A 22,860-nucleotide genomic window follows, 5' to 3' on the forward strand; every position below is an offset into this window, starting at 1 on the left:
AAGACATCTATTTTTGCTTTATTGACTATGCCAAAGCCTTTGACTGTGTGGATCACAATAAACTGTGAAAAACTCTGAATGAGATGGGAATACCAGACCCCCTGACCTGCCTCTTGAGAAACCTATATGCAAGTCAGGAAGCAACAGTTAGAACTGGACATGGAACAACAGACTGCTTCCAAATAGAAAAAGTGGTATGTCAAAGCTGTATATTGTCACCCTGTTTATTTAACTTCTATGCAGATTACATCATGAGAAATGCTGGGCTGGAAGAAGAACCAGCTGGAATCAAGATTGCCAGGAGAAATATCAATAACCTCTGGTATGCAGATAACACCACCCTTATAGCAGAAAGTGAAGAAGAACTGAAGAGCCTCTTGATGAAACTGAAAGAGGAGAGTGAAAAAGTTGGCCTTCACCCCCATTTTCCTAAAGTTCAACATTCAGAAAACTAAGACCATGACATCTGGTCCCATCACTTCATGGCAAATAGATGGGGAAACAGTGGCTGACTTTCTTTTTCTGGGCTCCAAAATCACTGCAGATGGTGATTGCAGCCATGAAATTAAAAGATGCCTACTCCTTGGAAGGAAAGTTATGACCAACCTAGACATCATATTAAAAAGCAGAGACATGACTTTGTCAAGAAAGGTCCATCTAGTCAAGGCTATGGTTTCTCACATGTACAGATGTGACATTTGGACTATAAAGAAAGCTGAGCACTGCAGAATTGATGCTTTTGAACTGTGGTGTTGGAGAGGACTCTTGAGAGTCCCTTGGACTGCCAGGAGATCCAACCAGTCCATCCTAAAGGAGAACAGTCCTGGGTGTTCATTGGTATGACTGAGTTTGAAGCTGAAAGTCCAATACTTTGGCCACCTGATTCAAAGAGCTGACTCATTTGAAAAGACCCTGATGCCGGGGAAAATGGAGGGCAGGAGGAGAAGGGGGTGACAAGGGATGAGATGGTTGGATGGCATCACCGACTCGATGGACACAGCTTTGGGTGAACTCCAGGAATTGGTGATGGACAGCGAGTCCTGGCATGCTGCAGTTCATGGAGTTGCAAAGAGTTGGACATGACTGAGCGACTGAACTGAACTGAACTGAATGGAGAAACAGTCATAGAGGATAGACTTATGGGCATGGGGAGAGGGGAGGAGAGGGTGAGATGTATGGAGTGCGTAACATGGAAACTTACATTAATGTGTGTAAAATATATAGCCAATGGGAATTTTCTCTAAGTCTCAGGAAGTTAAAATGGGGCTTTGTATCAATCTAGAGGAGTGGGATGGAGAGGAAGATTGGAGTAAGGCTCAAAAGGGAGGGGATATATGTATACCTATGGCTGATTCATGTTGAGGTTGGATAGAAAACAACAAAATTCTGTAAAGAAATTATCCTTCAATTAAAAAAATTATCTTTCCACATGAATGGTGTGATCTCTTTTTCTGACTTCACTTAATATGAAAATCTCAAGGATGTCCTGTCTCCACTTTTGCTCAACATGAGTTCAGAAATACTAGCTGTCCCAATCAGAGACGAGAAAAATAGAAAGGAATCCAAGTTGGAAAAGAAGTGAAACTGGCACTGGTTGCAGATGACATGATACTAGATATAGAAAAGCCGAAAGGTGCTCCCAGAAAACAACTAGAGCTCATCAATGAATTGGTAAATTTGCAGGATACAAAATTAATACCCAGTGATTTTCTTAATGGCATCTGGGAATGCATCTGTTGCCTGTTGATTTTGCGAAAGCTACTTCTCCTATTCTTTTGATAATTTACATCAAACTTCTTTCTAGTGTTGTCAGGCCATCCCTTGCTGCCATTCAATTCTCCAGCTCTAGATCCTTCACCCCCATTTTGCTTTAGGTTGTCATAATGACTTTGATTTTTCTTCAATCATATCAGAGTCTATAGATATGCCTTGCTTATAGCAATCCTGCACCCATATACAAGCTATATTTTCAACATAAGATAAAAAGATATTTCCCCAAAAGCACAAGGTTTTCACACCTGCTGGTGTAGCTGAAGTGATGGCTTCTTAAATTTCCTGCTCTTTTTCTTACAGTGGTCCTTGTGCTGGATTCATTCATCTTGAAATGGTGGCAACTACAACTGCAGACCCAAACTGTGGTACATAACAAGCAATTCAACTTTTTTGCATAATGTCGTGACTTCTCTCTGCTTCTTGAGAGCACTTCCAGCACCACTAGGGGCACTTCATATGAGTCCTATCATGTTATTCAAGGTTTACAATATCATGGTAAACACAATGAGAACTACCTGAGAACCACTGGTGGTCAGATTTTTGAGATCATAACTTACTACCGAAACTGCTCATCAGGGATGAATAGTGCTATTCATGGTCCATAAGTTGTGTGTGTGCGTGTGCGCATAACTTTTGATAAATTTAAGCTTTTCATATTTGTGTATATTTTATGGTAGTGAGTGATAAAATAGACTAGTATCTACATAAATTTTATGCATTCATGATGCCTTTTTCTTAATCTTTATTTATTACTAGGCTATGTGATTCACCTGTTTTTTCAAGTCATCTCAAATCTCTGAATAGTTTTCAGTGTATTTATTGAAAAAAATTCGTCTATATGTGGACCTGCACAGTTCAAATTTGTGTTGTTCAAGGGTCAACTGCATACAAGGAGGTGGCAATGCTGAGCCGTACGATAGTTACATTTGTGATTTTCTGAGGAACCTCCACACTGTTTTCCATAGTGGCTGTGCCAATTTATATTTCCAGCAACTGTGTACAAGGGTTCCCTGTTCTCAACAGCCTTGCCAAAACATGTTATCACTTGGCTTTTTGATAATAGCTGTGCCAACAGGCATGAGGTGATGTCTTACTGTGGTGTGGATTGTCATCTCCCTGATGGTTAGTGATGCTGAGCTCCTTTTCATATAGCTGCTGGCCATTTGTATGTCTTCTTTGGAAAACGTTTAGGTTCTTTGCTCCTTTTTTAGTGATTTTCAATTAATTAGTCTGTCATAGAGTTGTCTGAGTTCCTTTTATAAGATATTAATTTATGAGATATATGGCTTGCAAACTCTTTCTCCTAATCCACCTTTTCATTTAGTTGACTGTTTCCATTGCTATACAGAATCTTATTAATTTGATGGAGTGCCATTTAGCTTTGTTTTTCTTGCCTGTGTTTCTGATGTCAAATTGAAAAACAAAACAAAACAAACAAACAAAAAAACAAAAAAAATTCCCTGGAACACTGCCAAGACAAATGGCAAGGAGTTCTCCCCTATGTTTTCTTCTAAGTGTTTTTAGGTTTCTGGTCTCATTTTTAAGTCTTTAATCCAGTTTGCATTTTTTGAGTGATGTAAGATACAATTCAAGTTTAACCGTTTTCATGCAAATATTCAGTTTTCTCGACACTATTGGGTGACTGAGGATACCCTTTTTTCACTGTGTATTCTTAGTGCCTTTGTCAAAGATGACTTGACTTTATGTGCATGGTTGTATTCCTAGGCTCTATTCTGTTCTATTGGTCTGTGTGTCTATGTATACGCTGGTATCACACTGTCTTGAACAAAGGCAAGAAGTGCCAGGCTTCCACCTTTGCTCGTCTTTCTCAACATTATTTTGTCTATTCAAGGTCTTTTGTGGTTTCATAAGAATTTTACCATTTCTATTTCTCTGGAAAATTCCAGTGGAATTATGACACACAGTACATTAAGTCTGTAGATCACTTTGGGCAGGATGGATACTTTCACAGTATGGCTTCTTCCAATTCATATACTTGGGGCATCTTTTTATTTGTGTCTTTTCCAACTTCTTCCATCAGTGTCTTGTTGCTTTCAGTGTAGAGATATTTCACTTCCTGGATTAAACTTATTTCTAAGTATTTTATTCTTTTTGACATTTTTGAAGTAGAACTGTTTTCTTATTTTCTTTTTCAGATAGTTTGTTGCTGGTATTTAGAAACACAACTCATTTTTCTGTGTTATTTTGTGTCCTGTACCTTTCTTGAATGCATTTCTTAGTACTAACAGGACTGAAACTCAAATCAGTCACCACACTGACACTTCCCCCTACCAAGAAATGTCACAATCTCTCTTGGTACCCAGCTGTACCAGCCCGAGACAGGGGGTGATGCCAAAGAGTCAAATTGCTGTGCTTACACATTTCAAGTGCAGCTGATGTAAATTTTATGCTTACCTATTGTACTGCAATTTCTTAATTGGGTTCTAGACCTTCTATAAAGGTATTTTGTTACTTATAGAATTTTAAAATCTGGGTTGCTGTGGGGAAACAGGGGCTGGGAATTCCTGCTCCACTGTATTGCAGATGCCACACACTCAAGACCCTTTTCGTTATTTCCTGATATCAACAATTTCACCTAGTCTTCATTCACAATGGTAAGAAACTCCCAATACTCTTGACATGTTATCTTGCTCTGAATCACAAAGAGAGACTCAAGGATTTCCAATTCGTTATAGAAAATACCAAAACCTTTATACTTATACTGAAATGCAGTAATAAATGGGATATACTTTGTTCATAAACACAGATATGGAAGTAAAAGAGACCTTGAATGACAAGGAAGTATATTTCAATACTATGAAAAAGAAAGCCCTAAGCAGAAAAAGATACATCTCCCAGTTACTGAGGTCAAGCAAGAACAAAAAAAGACATAAAATGTATTCCCTTAATCTCCATCTTGGCACTCAATTAGTTCAAATACTTCCTTCTCTTTTCAACCTCAAGATGAAGGATCTGTCCTGGATGTCACTATGTGGGAGGAGCAAGAGGACTGAGATCTGGAACGTGCCCTGCTCATGGCAGTAGCACTCTCTCTTAGCTCTCGAGGCCTCTCTCTACCTCATCCTATGATGGAATTCAGGACCTCCAAGGGCTGACAGAACGAAGTGGATGCTACAGAACCCCAGCGGTTCTGGGTCGCTATTTCTTTCACTTCTTTGTCAGGGGCTTCACATATATATTGGACAAGTCCTGCTTAGACCAAAGGTTTCAAGTCCCTGACAACTCTACTGTGACAACAGGGAAAAGAGATGTTCACCTTGAGATCTCTCCCTGGAACCTTCTTACGCCTAATATTCTTGGGGGTGCTTTCCTCAGTCCAGACATATGGGTGTCCTCCTATAGGCCCTTACCCCTTTGATTAAAGGCTTCTTGGGGAATGCCACATCCCTGAAAAGCCCCGATCACTTTCCCTGCTCCAAACTTGCAGAGAATGAATCCCTGTCCTAGGAGTGATAAGAGATGGGAAATATATGGCATAAGTAAGGGGGGCCAGGTAGAGGCCTGCGAGAGAAACAAAACGTGGAAACCTGTCCCTTCTCTCCTTCAGCCAGATTTCTCAGGCAACCTCTAATAAATAAACTTTATATTTTAGATCTAACAGAGATTTCTTTATACAAAGAAATGGCTATGTGATGATTGTTTTGTGAGTCCTTGATCTTTTAAGCTTATCTGAAACCTCATATGTATGCATAGATGATCTTAATACCAGCAAATATTATCTCTTTCGTTCCTCTCTTCATATGTCACATTTGTTATGGCATTATTATTATTATTGCTCTGGCCATGTATTAGAATGTAACTGTTTAAACCTAGAGTCTTGCTTCGTTTTGCTTCCAATATATTTCGCAATAATGAGAAGAAGGTAATTAAGGGTACAAGGTCAGCTCAGGCTTGCAGGAGTGAGAGGGTGAGCTTTAGAATAACTCAGATCAGGGGGCTATGCCCATCCCTGTCACTTAAGCAGCTATGAGAAGTTTGTCACACCATTAAACTCTCTGAGAGAGCCTTGGGCTCTTTAACTCTGAAGGGAGTTTGGCAAGGCCTGCCTGGAAGGACTGGTGGCATGTGGTGGTAACTGTAAAGCATCTGCCACAGTGCCTGGCAGGCACCATATCCCTCCTTTCTCATGACTGGTGGCTGTACTTTCCAACGAAGACCTGGCCTCCCTTAGGCCTGATATAGGGCTTCCCCGGTGGCTCACCAGTAAAGTGTCCGCCTGTGATACCGCAGTTGCAGGAGATGCAGACTCAGTCTCTGGATCAGGAAATGCCCTGGAGGAGGAAATGGCAACCATCCCCAGAATTCTTCCTTGGAATACCCCATGGACTAAGGAGCCTGGTGGGCTACAGTCCATGGAGTCACAAGAGAGTCCGACATGGCTTAGCAATTCAACAAGAAGAAGGAGGCCTGGTATAAAGATGTGAGGGAGAGCCTTGCCTGACAGTCTTCCCCTGAGCTTTCTAGAACTGACATCAAAGGGCAGGGCATGACTCTCTTTAGTCCCCTCTATTCAGGGATGAGTAGACCCCTCAACCTTCACTTGAACTTCACAATTTGACTTCTGGTGAGGCCTGGGGAATCCACTCCTTCTTGACCTGAGGCCTACCTCCTCATAGTAAGACCCATACGTCCCTGTGAGCCTGGAGGAGGAAATAGGGTGGCCTTATCTAGCCACCCCTGCCCATAGTCTCACAAGAATGAAAGCTATGGCAAGCTCCTTGAGGATGATAGACGGTTCCTCTCAGGGTCCCAAGTCAGGGTCCAAAATTTGACTCTTAGCCAAGCCCAAAACTCCCCCCTCTGTTGACATGGGACCACCACCATCAGACCAAAACCCCAACTTCCCTGCTATTACACAGTCAGAACTGAAGGGGCCCTTGGCCTGACAACTCTACCTGTGGCCTTCTGGTCTGACAGTAGGGAAGATTCTGTAGGCCATCCTGGTATGTGTGTTTAAACAGTTTTACCGTCCTCACCCTGACTTGGAAATAACCTGGAAATATTCATAAACTGGAAATATTCCCTGGTTTGCCTTAAGGCTTCTCCCCTCAGGCCCCCAATTCCCCGAGACCCCCAAGGAAGAAGTGGAATTTGCCTCATCGGTCCACCACAACCTGTGGTCTTCCGAGGCTAACAGCAGTGGAAGGAATATGTTCTACCCCTATTGTTTTGAGACAGATGGTCTTTTCAGTCATCAGGGACCTTGCCTTCTGGTACAATCTGGAAATCGTCCTTCTGTTGAGCTGTGGCTGTTCCTGTTGACCGGGATGAGGTTCCTTCCCTCCACGAGCCGCTCTGGGAGGAAGTGAGTAGGACTCACCATGACACCAGGCCTAAGTGGCAGAGTCTCAGGCCAGATAAGGAAAGTGCCCTCCATGGCCCCCTTCCTTCTGGGAGGGATCCTTCGTTGTCAGCCAGTGCCATCAGTTGACTCCTGTTCAGAACTCGGTACCCGACCTCAACTGAATGCGGCCTCCTGCACTTGTCCAGGGACTGTAAGGCCCTGAAGCCATTTGCCTTCAGAAAATGAGGGATAAACCTAGTCTGAAAGTCCTGCCTGTTCCCCCCAAGGGCCCATTACATTTGCAGGAATTTCTAAGAATTTCTCTGTAGCGGGGTAGTTGCCTGCTGCACTCCTCAGACAAGTTTGTGCCACTCTCATACCTGGCATTTCCACTCTCTCATGAACAGCCAGTCTATAAACGACGGTCCTCACCTCCTTGACACAAACTAGGCAGAAGTCTGCGGGCCCTTGAGCTGACCAGCACTTCCCTCTGCCTCCCAGGGCTCACTGGACAAGATGGGCTAAGTGTAGCCCTGTTGGCTGTGAGTTGAGGGGCTTCCATGTCCATACGCTGGGTCTTCACTTTGACTCTGCACCCTTCCTGGGGCTGCTCTATCCTCTGCTGATTCCCAAAGTCCCTACTTTTCAGGGACCTGAGTTGAAAGTGTTAACCACAGCAGCCCACATCGTTCTGGACTTCATGGGCTTGCCAGTGAGGACAAGCATATCTTTACAGGTTCCTACTATGTGGCTGCATCTTTCCCTCACCCTCATTCAGGTTTCTCACTGGCAATTCTGAGAGATTGATCCTATCTCCTCTCCCAACTTCAGAACTCTGCACCGAGACCAAGTTACTCAGGTCTCAGAGGCCTGAAAAATATGCGAGGCTATGCTTAGCCTAACAGGTCTGAGATCCCCTGTGACTGAGAGCAGTTGGGAGTGTTATTTCAGTGATCAACCCCCATATTCTGGGGTGTTCCTCTCCTCAATCCTCCAACATGGGGTCCTCATCTTGCTTTCTGGGTCTTGGATTAAAGGCTCCTGGGGAAATTCCACATCTCTGCAAACCCTGGAGCCATGCTTGCTCTGCAGTGCTACAGAGAATGAATGGGTCCTTTTCCCAGGAGTGATAGGAGATGGAGAAGCTACAGCCAAAGGCAGAAGTCCCAGGATGGTGGTCATCCGTCAGGGAAAAATGGTACATCAATCTATCTCATCAGCCAGGGGAAGGTTCTCACTTCATTTCTGTTCTGATAGATTTACTTTCTACAGACAAGAGACTGTAGGCATGATATGGACAGCCCATGGTCTTCAGAGGTTATCTCACACGGCTAATGCACATGCTAATACTGTCACCGAATATTGTCTCTTTCATTAATCTATGAGTAATGAATAAGGGATACATATTTCTGGTTGAATATATTTGGTATTCTTACTGCTCTGGCTACACATTCTGATCCAGTAGCTTGAGCACAAGGGCATTCTTTTTTATCACCTAGGACAAATTTTGAAGTATTGAGAAAAACACTGAAATAAAACATACATGGTGGGGACTTTCCTAGTGGTCCAGTGGCTAGTACCCCAGGCTCCCACTGCAGGGGTCCCAGGTTCCATCCCTGGTCAGGGAAGTAGACCCCATGTGCTGCAACTAAGAGTCAGCACAGCGAAATAAATAAATAAGAAAAAGGAAATGAAATATCAAATCTTAAAAGTACTTGTTTAAAAAAGACAAGAGTATGTCTCAGGGTCGGGGAAGAAGAACAGTATGTATGCTACAGTAGTTTAGAGCAGGAGTCTAGTTCCAGCTCTGTCAATGACCAGCCTTAAGTATTTTGGCACAAAACGCAACTCTGACTCTATGAGCCTCGGGCCCTCCACTGTGAAGTGAGTTTTATAAACCCTGCCATGTCAGGCTGGTGGAATATATGTATTTATGGAAAGCATCTAACACAGCAGCTGTATCTATTGAGAAATTAGAGGCAATTCAGTTATTATGATTACCTTGACCTCAGATATTACATCAGCTGGGTTTCTCTTTTTGCATCTATCAGATGTCAGAAACTATGCAGCATTCTAACTGAAAGAAAAATAAAAATGACCCCACCTCCCCAATCAGCCAAAATTCTGCTTAGCAATGAAACCAAAGTAATATATTCTCTCCACTCCCTCTTTACCCTGCTTCGTTCTTGTTCTTCTTGAAATAGAGAGTATCTCAGCCTCTTCTGTAGAATAACAGCTTCCCTGGAAACTATAATTGAATGGGCAGACTGGGAGTTTCTTTGACCAAACAGCGCCAGTACAGGCCTAAAAGACTTCTTTGAAGCAGATGCTCAATTAATGTTTGTGTAAAAGAAGAGCCACAAATAAATCATTTGCTATAATTTATATTCTCAAACATTCTTGAAAACCATAAGCAGATCCAAGGATATATCTTATACATTTACAAAAAAGGAGACTATAACAGAGAGTAAAGCAAAGCAAAAATTGAAGAACTTTCAGCTCTCTCTCTATGTATCTATGTTCTGAGCTTCTATTAGTGTGGTGTCTTTCACATTTCTAAGGCTATTCTTATCCTAAAGTGATGTTATTCTCATCCGGGATCACAAAAGTCATTTGAGGATTTCCAATATGCATTTCCAAAACCAAAATTGCTACTCATAAATTTGACAAACAGCAAAGTGTGTGTGACCCATGTTATTCAAATACTTGTATCATCAACCTAAATACACTTTCTGTGGAAAAAAGAAAGAACTGAAAACTGGGGGTGGGGGGGCAAGTCAACAGGAACACAGGCTGATGACACGCTTTTCTGACCACAAAGTGAAGAATGGCCTTCAGCCCACACTAGGGGCGAGATGACCAGCTGGATGTGGCCCTAGCGTGGGCACTGGCCAAGACAGAAGGGCCAGCACTGGCTGCAGCAGAAATGCCAGGCATGGCTGAGGCAGGATGCTCAGCCTGGGCTACAGCAGAAGGGCCATCCCAGACCGAGAAAGAAATGCCTGCAGTATCCCAGACAGACGTGCCAGCCCTGCCCGAGGCAGAAGTGCCAACGCTGGCTACAGCTCTGGCGCTGGTGCTGTCTACTACCTCTCCCGAAGACTCCTCAAAATGCTCCAGGAAGGCAGCAGGGACCGTATCATTGACCTTGGCCAAAAACTCCAGGACTTTCATCTTGTTGGATTCCATGAGTGCTCTTGGACCCCACAGGAACTCATAGCGAGGGGGATCGCTGCCTGGCACCTGGCGGTACTCCACGTACTCTTCCCGCACCAGATCTTCTGTGAGGAACTTCCTGGTATCTCCAAAGATGAAGTGCCTTCTTCCATCATAGATGCCCAGAAAATTCAGGACCTTCCAGATCTTCTCCTCAGAGAGGCGGTGGCCATTCATGTAGATGACACCCAGAAGAGGCATCAGAAGACCATTCTTCGGCAGCCCCCGGTCACCTCTCATAGACTCACTGTCGCTGAGATCTAGGTTGCTCACCAGGATATAGGAGTGACCGTCGGGCCTGACTTCCTTCAGGACCAGGCCAAACACCATCTCTATGTGCTTCGAGGCTCTCCTGAGGATCTCAGGGAATTGCCCCCTGTACCTTTTATTGATTGCCTTCAGCATTTCGGACCTCTTAATGAGCTCCCTCTCCTTATACTTATACAGCATCTTCTGCACCAACACCTGCACCTTCATGGTCAGAGGATCTGTGTGAGAGCTCTCAGCAGCAGCTGAGGCCTGGGAGGAATTTCCACCTCCCTGACCTTGGCCCTCGGCACCTACACCAGCTCTTGAGCGTGCTGTGGCACTGACACCAGCTCTTGCATGTGCTGTGGCACCGACACCAGCTCTTGAGGGTGCTGCACCACACACATCAGCTCTTGAGCGTGCTGCACCACAGACATCAGCTCTTGAGCATGCTGCACCACAGACATCAGCTGTTGAGCGTGCTGCACCACAGACATCAGCTCTTGAGCGTGCTGCACCACAGACATCAGCTCTTGAGCGTGCTGCACCACAGACATCAGCTCTTGAGCGTGCTGCACCACAGACATCAGCTCTTGAGCGTGCTGCGGAACCGACACCAAATCTTTTGGGTATAGCACCTGCAGCAGCACTGGCGGTGCCTTGGGCTCCCTGAGGCTCCTTCGGGGTGCCAGCAGCTGAGGAGTTTGAGGGAGCACTCTCTACATCAGCAGGGGAGGAGGAGGTGGTCTCTTCTCCCCTAGATGTGGTGGCTTGATCATGAAGACCCTGGGTCTCAGCCCGGGCCTGGTGATGTTTCTCATGACCACGGACCTTACTCTTCTGCCTACGGGGCATGATGGCCCTGGACAGGAACTACAGGCAGGAGTCTGGGTCAAAGGACAGGAGATTGGTGCACCTAGAGGATGGAGAATGAGGCGATGTGAGCAACTTAATATGGGGAGATTCCACCTTGCCTTTATCAAAGGCCGCCTCTGCAGGTGTCCTTGAGGACACTGCCCGAGGAACCCACAAGGCTCCTGTTTCGTGCTCAGCTGTCCCCACAGAATCCCACAGAAGAGGAACAGAGGCCTTCGATTTTCCCTCTGCATCCTCTCAGCCCTGCTTTGGATTTACTGGCATTGCGGTCTTCTCAGCTCATCTTTAGTATTACCATGTCAAGCCTTGGCAGAGCCTGGGCACCCTTCTCTCTGCTACTCTGAGGCAGACAACTTTAGACCTCCACATTATCCAGAAGCCGAGTGAAGGGATATCTCAGGCCACCTCCCTCCCAGGGGATACCCAGTGCTGAGGGCTCAGTAGGGGTTTTTCCATCCTGAGTTCACTGGGATCACCATTCATGGTCCTTACCTTGGCTCCTTAAAACATTGGGCACCATTCTCCATTTGCTGACTGGTGGCTGTACCTTCAGACTAGACATTTCCCCTCCCCTAGACTTGGTATAAAGCTGTGAAGTAGATGCTCAACCTCACAGCCCTTCCCTGAGATTTCCTGGGCTCAAATCCAAGGGATGGGATAAGTGCACCGAGTACTCACTCAGGTTCCTCAATTGGGCTCCTGGCAGAGAAGCTCCTCTTTCTCCTGAATTGATGCCTGTGAGATAGTAAAAGCCAATCAGCCTGTGTCCCAACAGGAGGAAGTAAGATGACCTTATCTTACCAAACACAGTCTTCTAAGAACAGGTGCTATTACAGGCAGGTTAATGTCCCTGTGCTCCCACACAGGATCCCAATTCAAGGTCTATAATATCTTTTTGCTTCTCTTTTCTTCTCTATCTCTTTTCATAATTAAATTTATTTACTATTAATTGGAGGATAATCGCTTTACAGTATTGTTTTTGTTTCAGCCACACATCAATATGAATCAACCACAGGTATAGCTTATGTCCCCTCCCTCTTGAAACTCCCTCCCAGCTCCCAGCCGATCCCACTCCTCTAAGCTATCACAGAGCACCGAGTTTGAGCTCTCTGTGTCATACCACTAATTCTCACTGGTTATCTATTTTACATATGGTAATGTGTGTGATTTCAATGTTACTCTTTCAGTCTGTCCCTCCGTCTCTTTCTCCCAGTGTCCACGAGTCTGTTCTCTATGTCTGCAACTCCACTGCTTCCCTGCAAATAGGTTCATCAGTACCATCTTTCTGAAAGCCATGTATATGTGTTAATATACAATATTGGCTTTCCTATTTCTGACTTAATTCACTCTGCATAAAAAATTAGGACTAAAATTACCACATGAGCCAACAATCCCACTACTTTGCACATCCCTGAGGAAATAGTAACTTAAAAAACACTTGTACTCCAAAGTTCGTTGCAGCATCTTTAAAATAGCCAGGGCATAGAAGCAACGAAGGCCTACATTTGATTTATGACAGGGTCTAAGATTTCTCAGTCTGCTGACCACGCCCCACAGACCAGGGTGGAGTGGTCTGAGGGGAGCTGCATCCCCTTTAGCCCGCAGTGGGAACCGCCATGTATTCTTGAGGTCTCAAAGGGATGATGTCAGGGAGGATGTGGTCTGAATGATGTGGTGTGGAACATCCCCACAGCCCCTGAGGTTCTCACCATCCCGCCAGGGAACCCGAAACTCTCCCTTCCCAGCCTGACACTCCCCACTTTGACCTGCTCTCTCACTTCCCTGAGATGATCTGGGAAGTGTCATGGCAAAATGCCTGACTGCGACTCCGTTTCTTACGGGAGGATCCCCCATCCTCACTCAGCGTCACAACCATGAATCATGTTGGGGACTAGATCCCTTTGTTGAACTAGGTTTATTCCTTTAGAGCAAGCTTCTCACCTCCCTGATCCCACCTCCAGCAAACGATAGGGGGCACCACTGTCAGCCAGCTCCACGTGGGGCCTCCCAGAGCTGAGTGCAGGGGGGCCGCTCAGTGTGGCCTCCATGCGGTTTCAAAGTCTGATAATTGGCCCTCAGGGCCATTATCTAGGACCGTGAGCTCCTTCGCGGGTAGAATCTGGGCCTACCCCCACAGACCAACGCCTTCACCTGAGACACGCTAGACTGCATTCAGCCGATAGCTCCGAGGGACTCGAAAGAGCCAGATAACAGGGGTGGGATGCGGCTGGGTCACTTTTCTTAATAGTGGGTTCGCAAAGTCCCTTCAATTACATTCCGGTCCTCACCTTGGTTCCGGACAATTCCCAGACACTGAAACGCCACCGAAGAGACGCCACGACTCCCAGTCAAGCTCCTCGCCTTTCAAGCGGAGTGGACGGGAGCTGCGTACGGTCCTACGTGGGGTCTCCCGGGGATGACGGCAGGGGCCTGGTGCTACGGGAACCCCGGTAGCTCAATATTCATCCGTCCCTGGGTCCTCCTTGCGCAGTGTGTTAGAGCCCGGGACATCTCCAGCTATGAATCCAAGTCCTCCAGCCCCCAAACAAAGCCCTCGCCTCCCTGAGTCCCTAGTGGGAGGAGTCAGGGCGCTGCTCTGAGCATCTCTGCTTGTCAGGAGGGGCGCCACTCTGTGAGCCTCCCTCGATGGGGGAGACCCTCTCACTAGCACTGATGGTCCTCACTTTAAGTCCGGTTATGGTCAAGATGTCCCCCTCTGCAGATCTGGGGCCTAATCCTGCTAGAGGAGGCCCTGCCCTCCCCGAGATCACACAGGTGGAATGAGGGGACCACTTAGAAGTAGCTCTTCTCGTCTCTCAGGGCTAAGAATTTACAGAATTCTGTTTGGCTCCCTCTCCAGGGGTCCCCTCTAACAGTCAGCATTGTCTTCTGAGGTCCTGCTTGGGCTCAGGTCCATTCTTCTGTGAAATGGAGGCTGATCCTATTAGACAGAGATTTCACCTCACTGAGACTTGCCAGACTGAAATCAACCTGACATCTGTCTCCAGAGCTTCCCAGGGAGCCCAGCATCAGATATTTTCCAGGGCCTCCTTTTATGGTGTGTGCTACCATGAGTCCACTTTTAGGAACTCATACTGACACATGATAAATCCTGTAACTCCACTCTTTACTTTATGAAGCTTCTTGTCTTACATCAAGGTCCTAGTCTCCTGAGAATTCCACGTTGGAAGTCAGGGTGATCCTCTTGTGATCCTAGTCCATCAGGGCCTCTGAGACCAGACAGTGCGGATGCAACTTGAGTCCTTCTGGATTCCTCCTGCTCAGCATCCTCACTACATCTACCACAGTCAGGGACTGCTCCCTCTACTGATCCAAGTTTCCTGTTCTTAGTCTTTGGGTGACCCCTGTATTCAGGGGTGATTGTCTGCTCAGCCCTCCTTCATGGAGGTTCCCATATCAGCTTCTGTCCTTTGATTAAAGGCTTCCTGGGAAATGCATATTCCTACACACATTGAGCAGATACCCTCTAGAAAATCTTGGAGAAAAGGGGACTAGGTCCCAAAAGTGATGTTAGATTAGGAAAACGGAGCAGAAATCAAGGAACTCAGGACAGATATTATGCTGTCAGAGAAAAAGAGCTGATATATTCCTTGTCTTCAGCCAGATTTAGGGGATCTGCTTAGTCGCTCAGTTGTGTCTGACTCTTTGTGACCCCATGGACTGTAGCCTGCCAGGCTCTTCTGTCCATGAGAATTCTCCAGGCAAGAATACTAAAGTATGTGGCCATACCCTCCTCCAGGGGATTTGCCAAATTCAGGAATTGAACCCAGGATTCCCATATTGCAGATGGATTCTTTACTTTCTGAGCCAGTAGATTTAGGGTAGTTCTGAAGTATTTAGTCTCGGCACCTCCCTGTTGGTCCAGTGGTTAAGACTCCACACTCCCAAGGCACAGGGCCTGGGTTCGATCCCTGGTCAGGTAACTGGATTACACATGCCAGAACTAAAAGTTCATGTGCCACAACAAAAAGCATCACATGCTGCAGCTAAAGAGCCTGCATGTGGCATCAAAGATTCCGAGTGTCACAACTAAATGCAGCGCAGCCAAAAAATAACTATTTTTAAATAAAAAATAAAATGTTTACTTTCTACATAGAAGGATAGTGCCACGTAATCTTGTAAGCCCTCCATCACTTGAGGGTGTCTGAATTTGCACATGCAGATGATCATGTGGTTGCTGAGCATTATCTCCTTCTCTCCCTTATTCATACCTCTTTATTATTTTGGTGTTTGTATTGCCTTGGCTATGTATCCCAACCCAGTGTTTTGCTCACAGAGTCCTTCTTTCTATCACTCAAGATACGTTTTGGAGTGCTAGAAGACAGTGAATTAACTGCCTCCTGAGCACCTCAGGCTGGAACAAATGGAAGGGTATGTGCTCTGGACAAGTTCAGACCAGCACTCTAGTCCCAGCTCTGTCTCTTATCAGTTGTGTGGACTTGGGTCCATCCCCAAACTCTGGGAGCCTCAGGTGAAGTGGCTTTTGTAGGGCTAGTGGCATGTAGCTAAAGCACCTGGCACAGTGCCTGGACCACACTGAGACTTTACACAATATCTGTTTTTACTATGATTATGATTATTTTGTTCCCAGAGGATACCACCTACCCTGATGCATTTTTTAAAACTAGGAGATGTCAGAGAATCTCTGGCATTCTTGGACATAGAACACCAAACCAGTCCAAAATGCTGTTTAGAAAGAATCTTTCATTTCCACTACTAAATCATATTTTGAGTGTGGGGGTAGTTTTTTTCACTGAATGAAATTAAAATAATCTAGAATTTGGTTCTTAGACTAACTCTTCCTTCCTTCCAAGCTGCTCTTTCATTTAAACAACTCCTAGAGGCTTGCCTAGGTGGCCCAGTAGCTAAGCGGCTAAGAATCTGTGCTCCAAATGCAGTGGGACTGGGTTCCATCCCTGATCCGGGAACTAGACCCCATCCCACACACCACAAGAAAAATATCCTATAAGCCACAACTAAAACATTCTTCATGCTGGAACTAAAGTACTCTCAAGCTGCAAGGAAGTTCGAGGATCCTGGATGGCAAAGATAAGACCAAACACAGCCAAATAAATAAGTAACCAAATAAAATAAGCCCCTATCTTCATCAATTTCACCATCACCTAAAATATACTCATCTCATACACTTTGTGGAGTTATCAACACAGCCAAAACCGCTGAATGGAAGGCCCTTTCAATAACATGAGCTCTGTCTCCATGACTCACAGCAAAGAGTGTCAGCCGACTGGCTTCTGAGTTTCCAGTTTCATTTCACTATTACTTTTATTTCACAGAATCTCCTTGCAGTTGATGAGCATGAAACGTCTGGGTTGAGCACTGTGTTCACGTGCACTGGGACAGGAGCACACGGCACATTCCAGCCCCTACCCCACGGGGGATTTCTCTCTGGTTTACTCATGTTGCTGTTTAGTCCCTCAGTCGTGTCTGACCCTTTTCTACCCCATGGCCTGAACAGATTGCTCTGTCCACGGGATTCTCTAGACAAAACTACTGGATTGGGTAGCCATTTCCTCCTCCAACGGATCTTCCTGATCCAGGGGATGAACCCACATGTCCTGCATTGGGAGGTGGATTCTTGACCACTGAGCTGTGTGGGAAGCCTGATAATTGAAAAGTAATTTTTCAGGGTAGTTTTCCATTCCAGGCTTAAGTCTCTCAACTTTGAGACCCACCATCTGAGGGTCTGGCTTCTATTTAGTGTTTCTACAGCGTCCCAGGTGGGCTCAACATGTAGCCTAACTTAAAACTACCTTCCACTGCCAGACTTTTATTATCCTAAAGTCTCCAAGTGCCTTGCTTCAGTGTATTTACACTAGACTCCTCATGAGGAAGCCCTCAGTCCCCTCACCTCCATACACCTCATTTTTATTGGGCCCCTAGATCTTAGTTCACCAGCTACTTTATATGAATACTGCTCTTAGACTCTAAAATTCTATAAGAAGGGGTTGAGTTTCTTTCTCTTAGCATCCCCAAAACCACTCAGAAGCCTTCCAAAGAGCAGATGCTAAATTGATATTTGAACAATTATAGTGTAAGTGTGCAAGAAGTCAATTTTACTGGGATTTCACTTCTCCTACATTCTTAAATAAGCGAAGGCAATCCAGGTAAATACACTTCAATTTTACAAAGAAAGACTAAATCGAATAAAACAAACCAAAAAGTGAATACCTGTCAAGATTTTTTTTTCTGTATCTTATAATCACACAGACTTCACTGTGGAAATATTTCCATTTTGACAAAAAAATCCATATTCCAATATCATGTTGTCTTGTTCTGAATGACAAGAAATGATCCAAGGATTTCAGTCTGTGCTATGTAATACGAAAATTCTTACTTTTCAACTTGATAATATGCAGTACATGTGGGAGCTGTGCCATTAGTATGCTTAGACTCTGAAGCTAAACACATCTTTGATTAAAAGGAACAATATTTAAAAACAGACAAAAAGAAAAATCTCCAATTTGTGCATATTGTATAGGAACACAAGTACGTTATATGCTGAATTTCCATGAGCCCCACCTTGGCCCTCCGCTAGTTGGAAGACTGCCTGCTTTCTTGAAATGCAATGTGAAGTATCTGCTCAGACGTCACTAGGGGTGGGAGCAGCTTTGGTCATGCTCGGGAAAGTGCACTGGCCCTGGCACCATAGGAACCCTGGCTGCAGCTCTGGCTCTGGCTCTCTCTTCTTCAGCTCTCAAAGCCTCCTCGTACCAGGATGCAGAGGCACTGGACTTAGTATCACTGACATTAGCCCCAAACTCCCACATTCTTTTGTATATCTATATCTATCATGGAAGCATCCCTTATTACTTTACAAAATTGTACTCATTCCTTTTTATAGCTGTGTAGTACTCCACTCAGTGGATATATCATGTTCCCTCAATTAACATGTGCATGGCATTTATGTCTTTTCATATGGTTGTGGATGTCTCTTCAGGTAAATTTCTGAAAACACTGAATTACTGGCTCAAATGTAAAAGCATATTTAATTTTCTGACATTACCAAATTGTATTTATGCTCTCATCTCATTCTTTGATATGTAGCTGTCAAAGAATGAGATCAGTACATTCTCTAACACTACATACGAAGGTAAACGGAAAAGGGATTAAAGACCTAGATATAAGAGTGGAAACCATAAGACTCCTAGAAGATAACATTATTTATGTCAAAAAGTGTTCTGCTCATAACAATATTTTTTTGGATCTGTCTCGTAAGCTAGGGAAATAAAAGCAAAAAGAAATAAATTGGTTGTAATTAAAGTTAAAATGTTTGCACAGCAAAGGAAACCATCGACAAAATGAAAAGCCAACCTACGATATGGGAGAAAATATTTGCCAATGATATAACCAATAAGGGGTTAATATCCAAAATATATAAACAGTTTATACAACAGTTTAAAAAAAATCAAGAAAAAGATGGGCAGAAGACTTAAATAGACATTTTTCCAGAGAAGACATACAAATGGCCGAGAGGCACATGAAAAGATATTCAACATCATTATCATCATACGAATGCAAATTAAAACCACAATGAGGTATTTACCTTATACCTATCAGAAGGGCTCTGATCCAAAAGGAACAGAAGTAACAAATGTTGGTGAGCATGTGGAGAAGATCTGTACACTGTTGGTGGGAACGTCAACTGGTGCAGCCACCATGGATAACAGTAAGGAGGTTCCTCCAAATCTAAAAAGAGAACTAGCAAATGACCCAGCCATCCCACTCCTGCATGTATATTTAAAGAAAAATGGCCCACTCATTTGGATGGTCTGCTTCATCCATTTGGATGGTACTCGACGCTTGTCCGAGTCTGAGGGTCTCCACTGCTCATCTCCCCTCCCCCCATCTACTCTCCATAGGCGACCCCGCCCCAGTCCAACCTCCCTGTTCACTAAGAGGCACCTGTGTCTGCAGAGCCAGTGTGAGATGAAGAGAGAGCCCTTGCCAGCCACCAGATAATCAGGAGTTTTGGCCGGACCTTTGAGCACACACTGAGACCGTGAGGAGTCAGACAAAAAGCACAGACTATGGCACTGAAATGGATTAGTAAGGAACTTAGCGATGTGGCCAGTGGCCCTCCAGCCCAATATTCTGCAGGTCCAGTTGGGGAGGATACATTTCATTGGCAGACCACAATTATGAAAAAGGACGGCAGCCCACATCAAGGCAGTGTATTCTGCGTGACAATTCATTTCCCTAAAGACTACCCGTTCACACTACCTAAGGTTGCATTTGCAACAGAATTTATCATCCAGACATGAACACTAATGGCAGCACTTGGTTCAATATTCTAAGATCACGGTGGTCTCTTGCTTTCATGATTTCTAAAGTTCTGGTATCCATTTGTTCCCTGCTATGTGATCCGAACCTAGATGACAGCCTCCCCAGTGCCAGAGGTCGCAGAGATCTATAAAACAGAAATAAGTACGAAAGAATTTTTCAGGAATGTACTCAGAAGTATGCCATGCAATGCTACCTTAAAGTCAGAAGAGAATAACCTGCATTAAAGCTTGAATAAACTTTAAATTACTGCTAAAAATGAAAAACAATACCCCACTAATTCAGAAAGATCCACAGACACACACAGTGGAATATTACTCAGTCATAAAAAAGAATGAACTTTTGCCATTTTCAAGAACCTGGATTGATTGGAAGGTATTATGCTAACTGAAATATGCCAGATAGAGGAAGACAAACACTGTAGAATACCATTTATATGGAGAATTAAAAAATAAAACAGATGAGGGAGATGAATCAGACTCACAGATATAGAGAACAAGCTGGTAGTGGTTACCAGTGGAAAGCAGCAAGGGGGAGGGTAAGGGCAGGGATAGAAGATTAAGAGGTGCAACCTAATATGTATAAAATATATAAGCTACAAGGATATATTGAAAAACAAAGGGAATATAGCCAATATTTTATAATAACTATAAATGGAACATAATCTTTAAAACCTGTGAATCACTTTGTTGCGTACCTGAAGCATAAAATATTGTACATCAACTATGAAAATGAAGTGAAAGTGTTAGTTGCTCAGTCTTTCTCAACTCTTTTTGACCCTATGGACTGTAGCCCGCCAGGCTCCTCTATCGATGGAATTCTCCAGGTAAGAATTACCCACTGGAGTGGGTAACCATTCCCTTCTCCAGGGGATCTTCCTGACCCAGGGATTGAACCCAGGTCTCCTGCCTTGCGGTCAGATTCTTTGCCATCTGAGCCACCAGGGAAGCCCACATCAACTATACCTCACTTTAAAAATATATATTCTCTCAGGAACATTCATATATACAATACAGTATTATTAACTATGTGCTTCCCTGGTGGCTCAGTGGTAAAGAATCTGCCTGTTGATGCAGGAGATGCGGGTTCAATTCCTGGGTCGGGAAGATCCCCTGGAGGAGGACATGGCAACCAAATCCAGTATTCTTGCATGGAAAATTCCAAAGACAGAGGAGGGTGGCAAGCTACAATCCATGGGGTTGCAAAGAGTAGGAAAGCACCTGGCGACTTAACAACAACAATTATTAACTACAGTCAACATGTTGTACATTATATCCCTAAGACTTCTCTATTTTGTAAGTGAAAGTCCTGAGTGTTTATGCCATTTGGTCACTTACACCCATTTCATCCATCCTCCAACCCCCTCTTGTGGCAACCACCAATCTGCAACATGATGGACCTAGAGATTACCATACTGATTGAAGAGATTCAGACAGAGAAGGAGAAATATTATATGACATATCTTATATGTATAATTTTAAAAGAAATGATACAAATGAACTTCATTACAAAATAGAAAGACTTACAGTCTCAGAGAACAAATTTATGGTTGCCGCTGGGGAAGGATGTGGGACAGGAATAGTCAGGGTATTTGGGATGGATATACACACACACACACACACACACACACACACACTGCTATATTTAAAATGGATAAGCAACAAGGATGTACTGTATAACACAGGGAACTCTGCTTAGTGTTATGTGGCAGTACTGATGGGAATTTGGGGGAGAGTTGATATGTGGATATGTATGGCTGAGTCCCTTCACTGTTCACCTGAAACTGTCACAATATTGTTAATTTACTATACCGCAACACAAAATAAAAAAGTTAAAATTAAAAAAAAAACAAACAAACCTGTGCCTCCAGTGCCAAGGGTGTGAGTTCAAACCCTGGTTGGGGAATTAAGATCCCATGTGCCACACAGCAAATCAATCAACAAAATATCATCACAGAAAAAAGTGATGGGGATCCATGAAAGAAATAACTGATAAGCTAGATTTCATTCCCTTTAAACTTCTGCCCTATAAAAATACACCATCAAGAGAACAAGAAGATGAGCCATAGTCTGGGAGAAAATTTTTGCAAAAGACATATCTGATGAAGGCTCTAATCTAAAATATACAAAGGACTCTTAATATTAAGAAGAAGAAGATGGACAAAAGATATGAATAGATACCTCACCAAGGAAGATACACAGATGGCAAACAAGCATATGAAAAGATGCTCCACATCATATACCATTAGGGAACTGCACATTAAAAAAACAAGCAGATACCACGACATGCCTTTCAGACTGGCCAGCACCCAAAGGACTGAGAACACCAAATGCTGCCAAGGACGTGAATCAACAAGAACTCTTATTCCTTGGTGGTGATGATGGAAAATGGGAGAGCCACTTTGGAAGACAGCTTGCAAGTTTCTTAGTAAACTAAACATATTCATCACTGCTGGTAGGAATGTAAATTGGTACAGCCAATTTACAGGGAAAAGAGTGTAGCAGTTCCTCAAAAAATCAAAAATAACACATGATCCTTTCCGCAAAATTCCACTACTATCCAAAGGAATTGAAATCAGGACCTCGAAGAGAGCTCTGCACTCCCATGTTCATTGCAGCACTACTCAACAATAGCCAAGAGAGGGAAGCAGCCTAGGTGTCCAGTGATAGATGAATGGATAAAGAAGATGTAAAATACACATACAGTGGAATATCATTCAGCCTTAAAAAGAAGCTAACCTCTCCAATTATGACAGCATGGATAAATCTAGAGGACATCATGCTACAGTGAAATAAGCCAGACACGGAAGGACAAATACTGCATGTCATTTATATGAGGAATCTAAAATGGTCAAAGTCAAAAAAACAGAGAGTAGAGTGGTGGTTGCCACAGTCTATGTGAGGGTGAATGAGAAGGAACTGTAGACTTAAAAAACATTCACATTTCCACATTAATCAAAGTTAATATATTTTATAATTTTACATGTTTAGAATACTTAACTTTGGGTCATATCTATCTAATTTAATATGATAATTTATGAGAGTAACTCTTTATGTTATGCCTTATCTCATTTTCCAAAACCTTTAATATGAGATTTCAACACTCATTTTTTATCTTTG

The 22,860-nt window shown here is 43.9% G+C and overlaps 1 protein-coding gene and 1 pseudogene across 1 annotated transcript; one reads left to right on the top strand and one right to left on the bottom strand.

Moving 5' to 3' along the window:
- Window positions 1-9,922: 9,922 nt before the first annotated feature.
- Window positions 9,923-11,398, bottom strand: LOC133051845 (melanoma-associated antigen B2-like). Its single transcript, XM_061136497.1, has 2 exons — window positions 11,155-11,398; window positions 9,923-10,893 (listed from the first exon to the last, which is right to left on the bottom strand). The coding sequence occupies exons 1-2, from the start codon at window positions 11,396-11,398 to the stop codon at window positions 9,923-9,925; spliced, it is 1,215 nt and encodes a 404-aa protein (XP_060992480.1).
- An 8,090-nt stretch (window positions 11,399-19,488) lies between these two features.
- On the top strand, window positions 19,489-19,958 carry LOC133052860 (ubiquitin-conjugating enzyme E2 D3-like; annotated as a pseudogene).
- The last annotated feature ends 2,902 nt before the right edge of the window (window positions 19,959-22,860 follow it).

Source organism: Dama dama, chromosome X (assembly GCF_033118175.1).
Source record: "Dama dama isolate Ldn47 chromosome X, ASM3311817v1, whole genome shotgun sequence".
In the NCBI taxonomy this organism is placed as follows: domain Eukaryota; kingdom Metazoa; phylum Chordata; class Mammalia; order Artiodactyla; family Cervidae; genus Dama; species Dama dama.

What these genes read in the sequence shown, in the direction of transcription:
- LOC133051845 (XM_061136497.1), bottom strand. Translation starts at nt 11,398, where the DNA reads ATGCCCCGTAGGCAGAAGAGTAAGGTCCGTGGTCATGAGAAACATCAC. An exon ending in ACCCAAAAGATTTGGTGTCG is followed by an intron (nt 10,894 to 11,154) that starts GTTCCGCAGCAC and finishes CACATGCAAGAG; the next exon opens with CTGGTGTCAGTGCCACAGCA.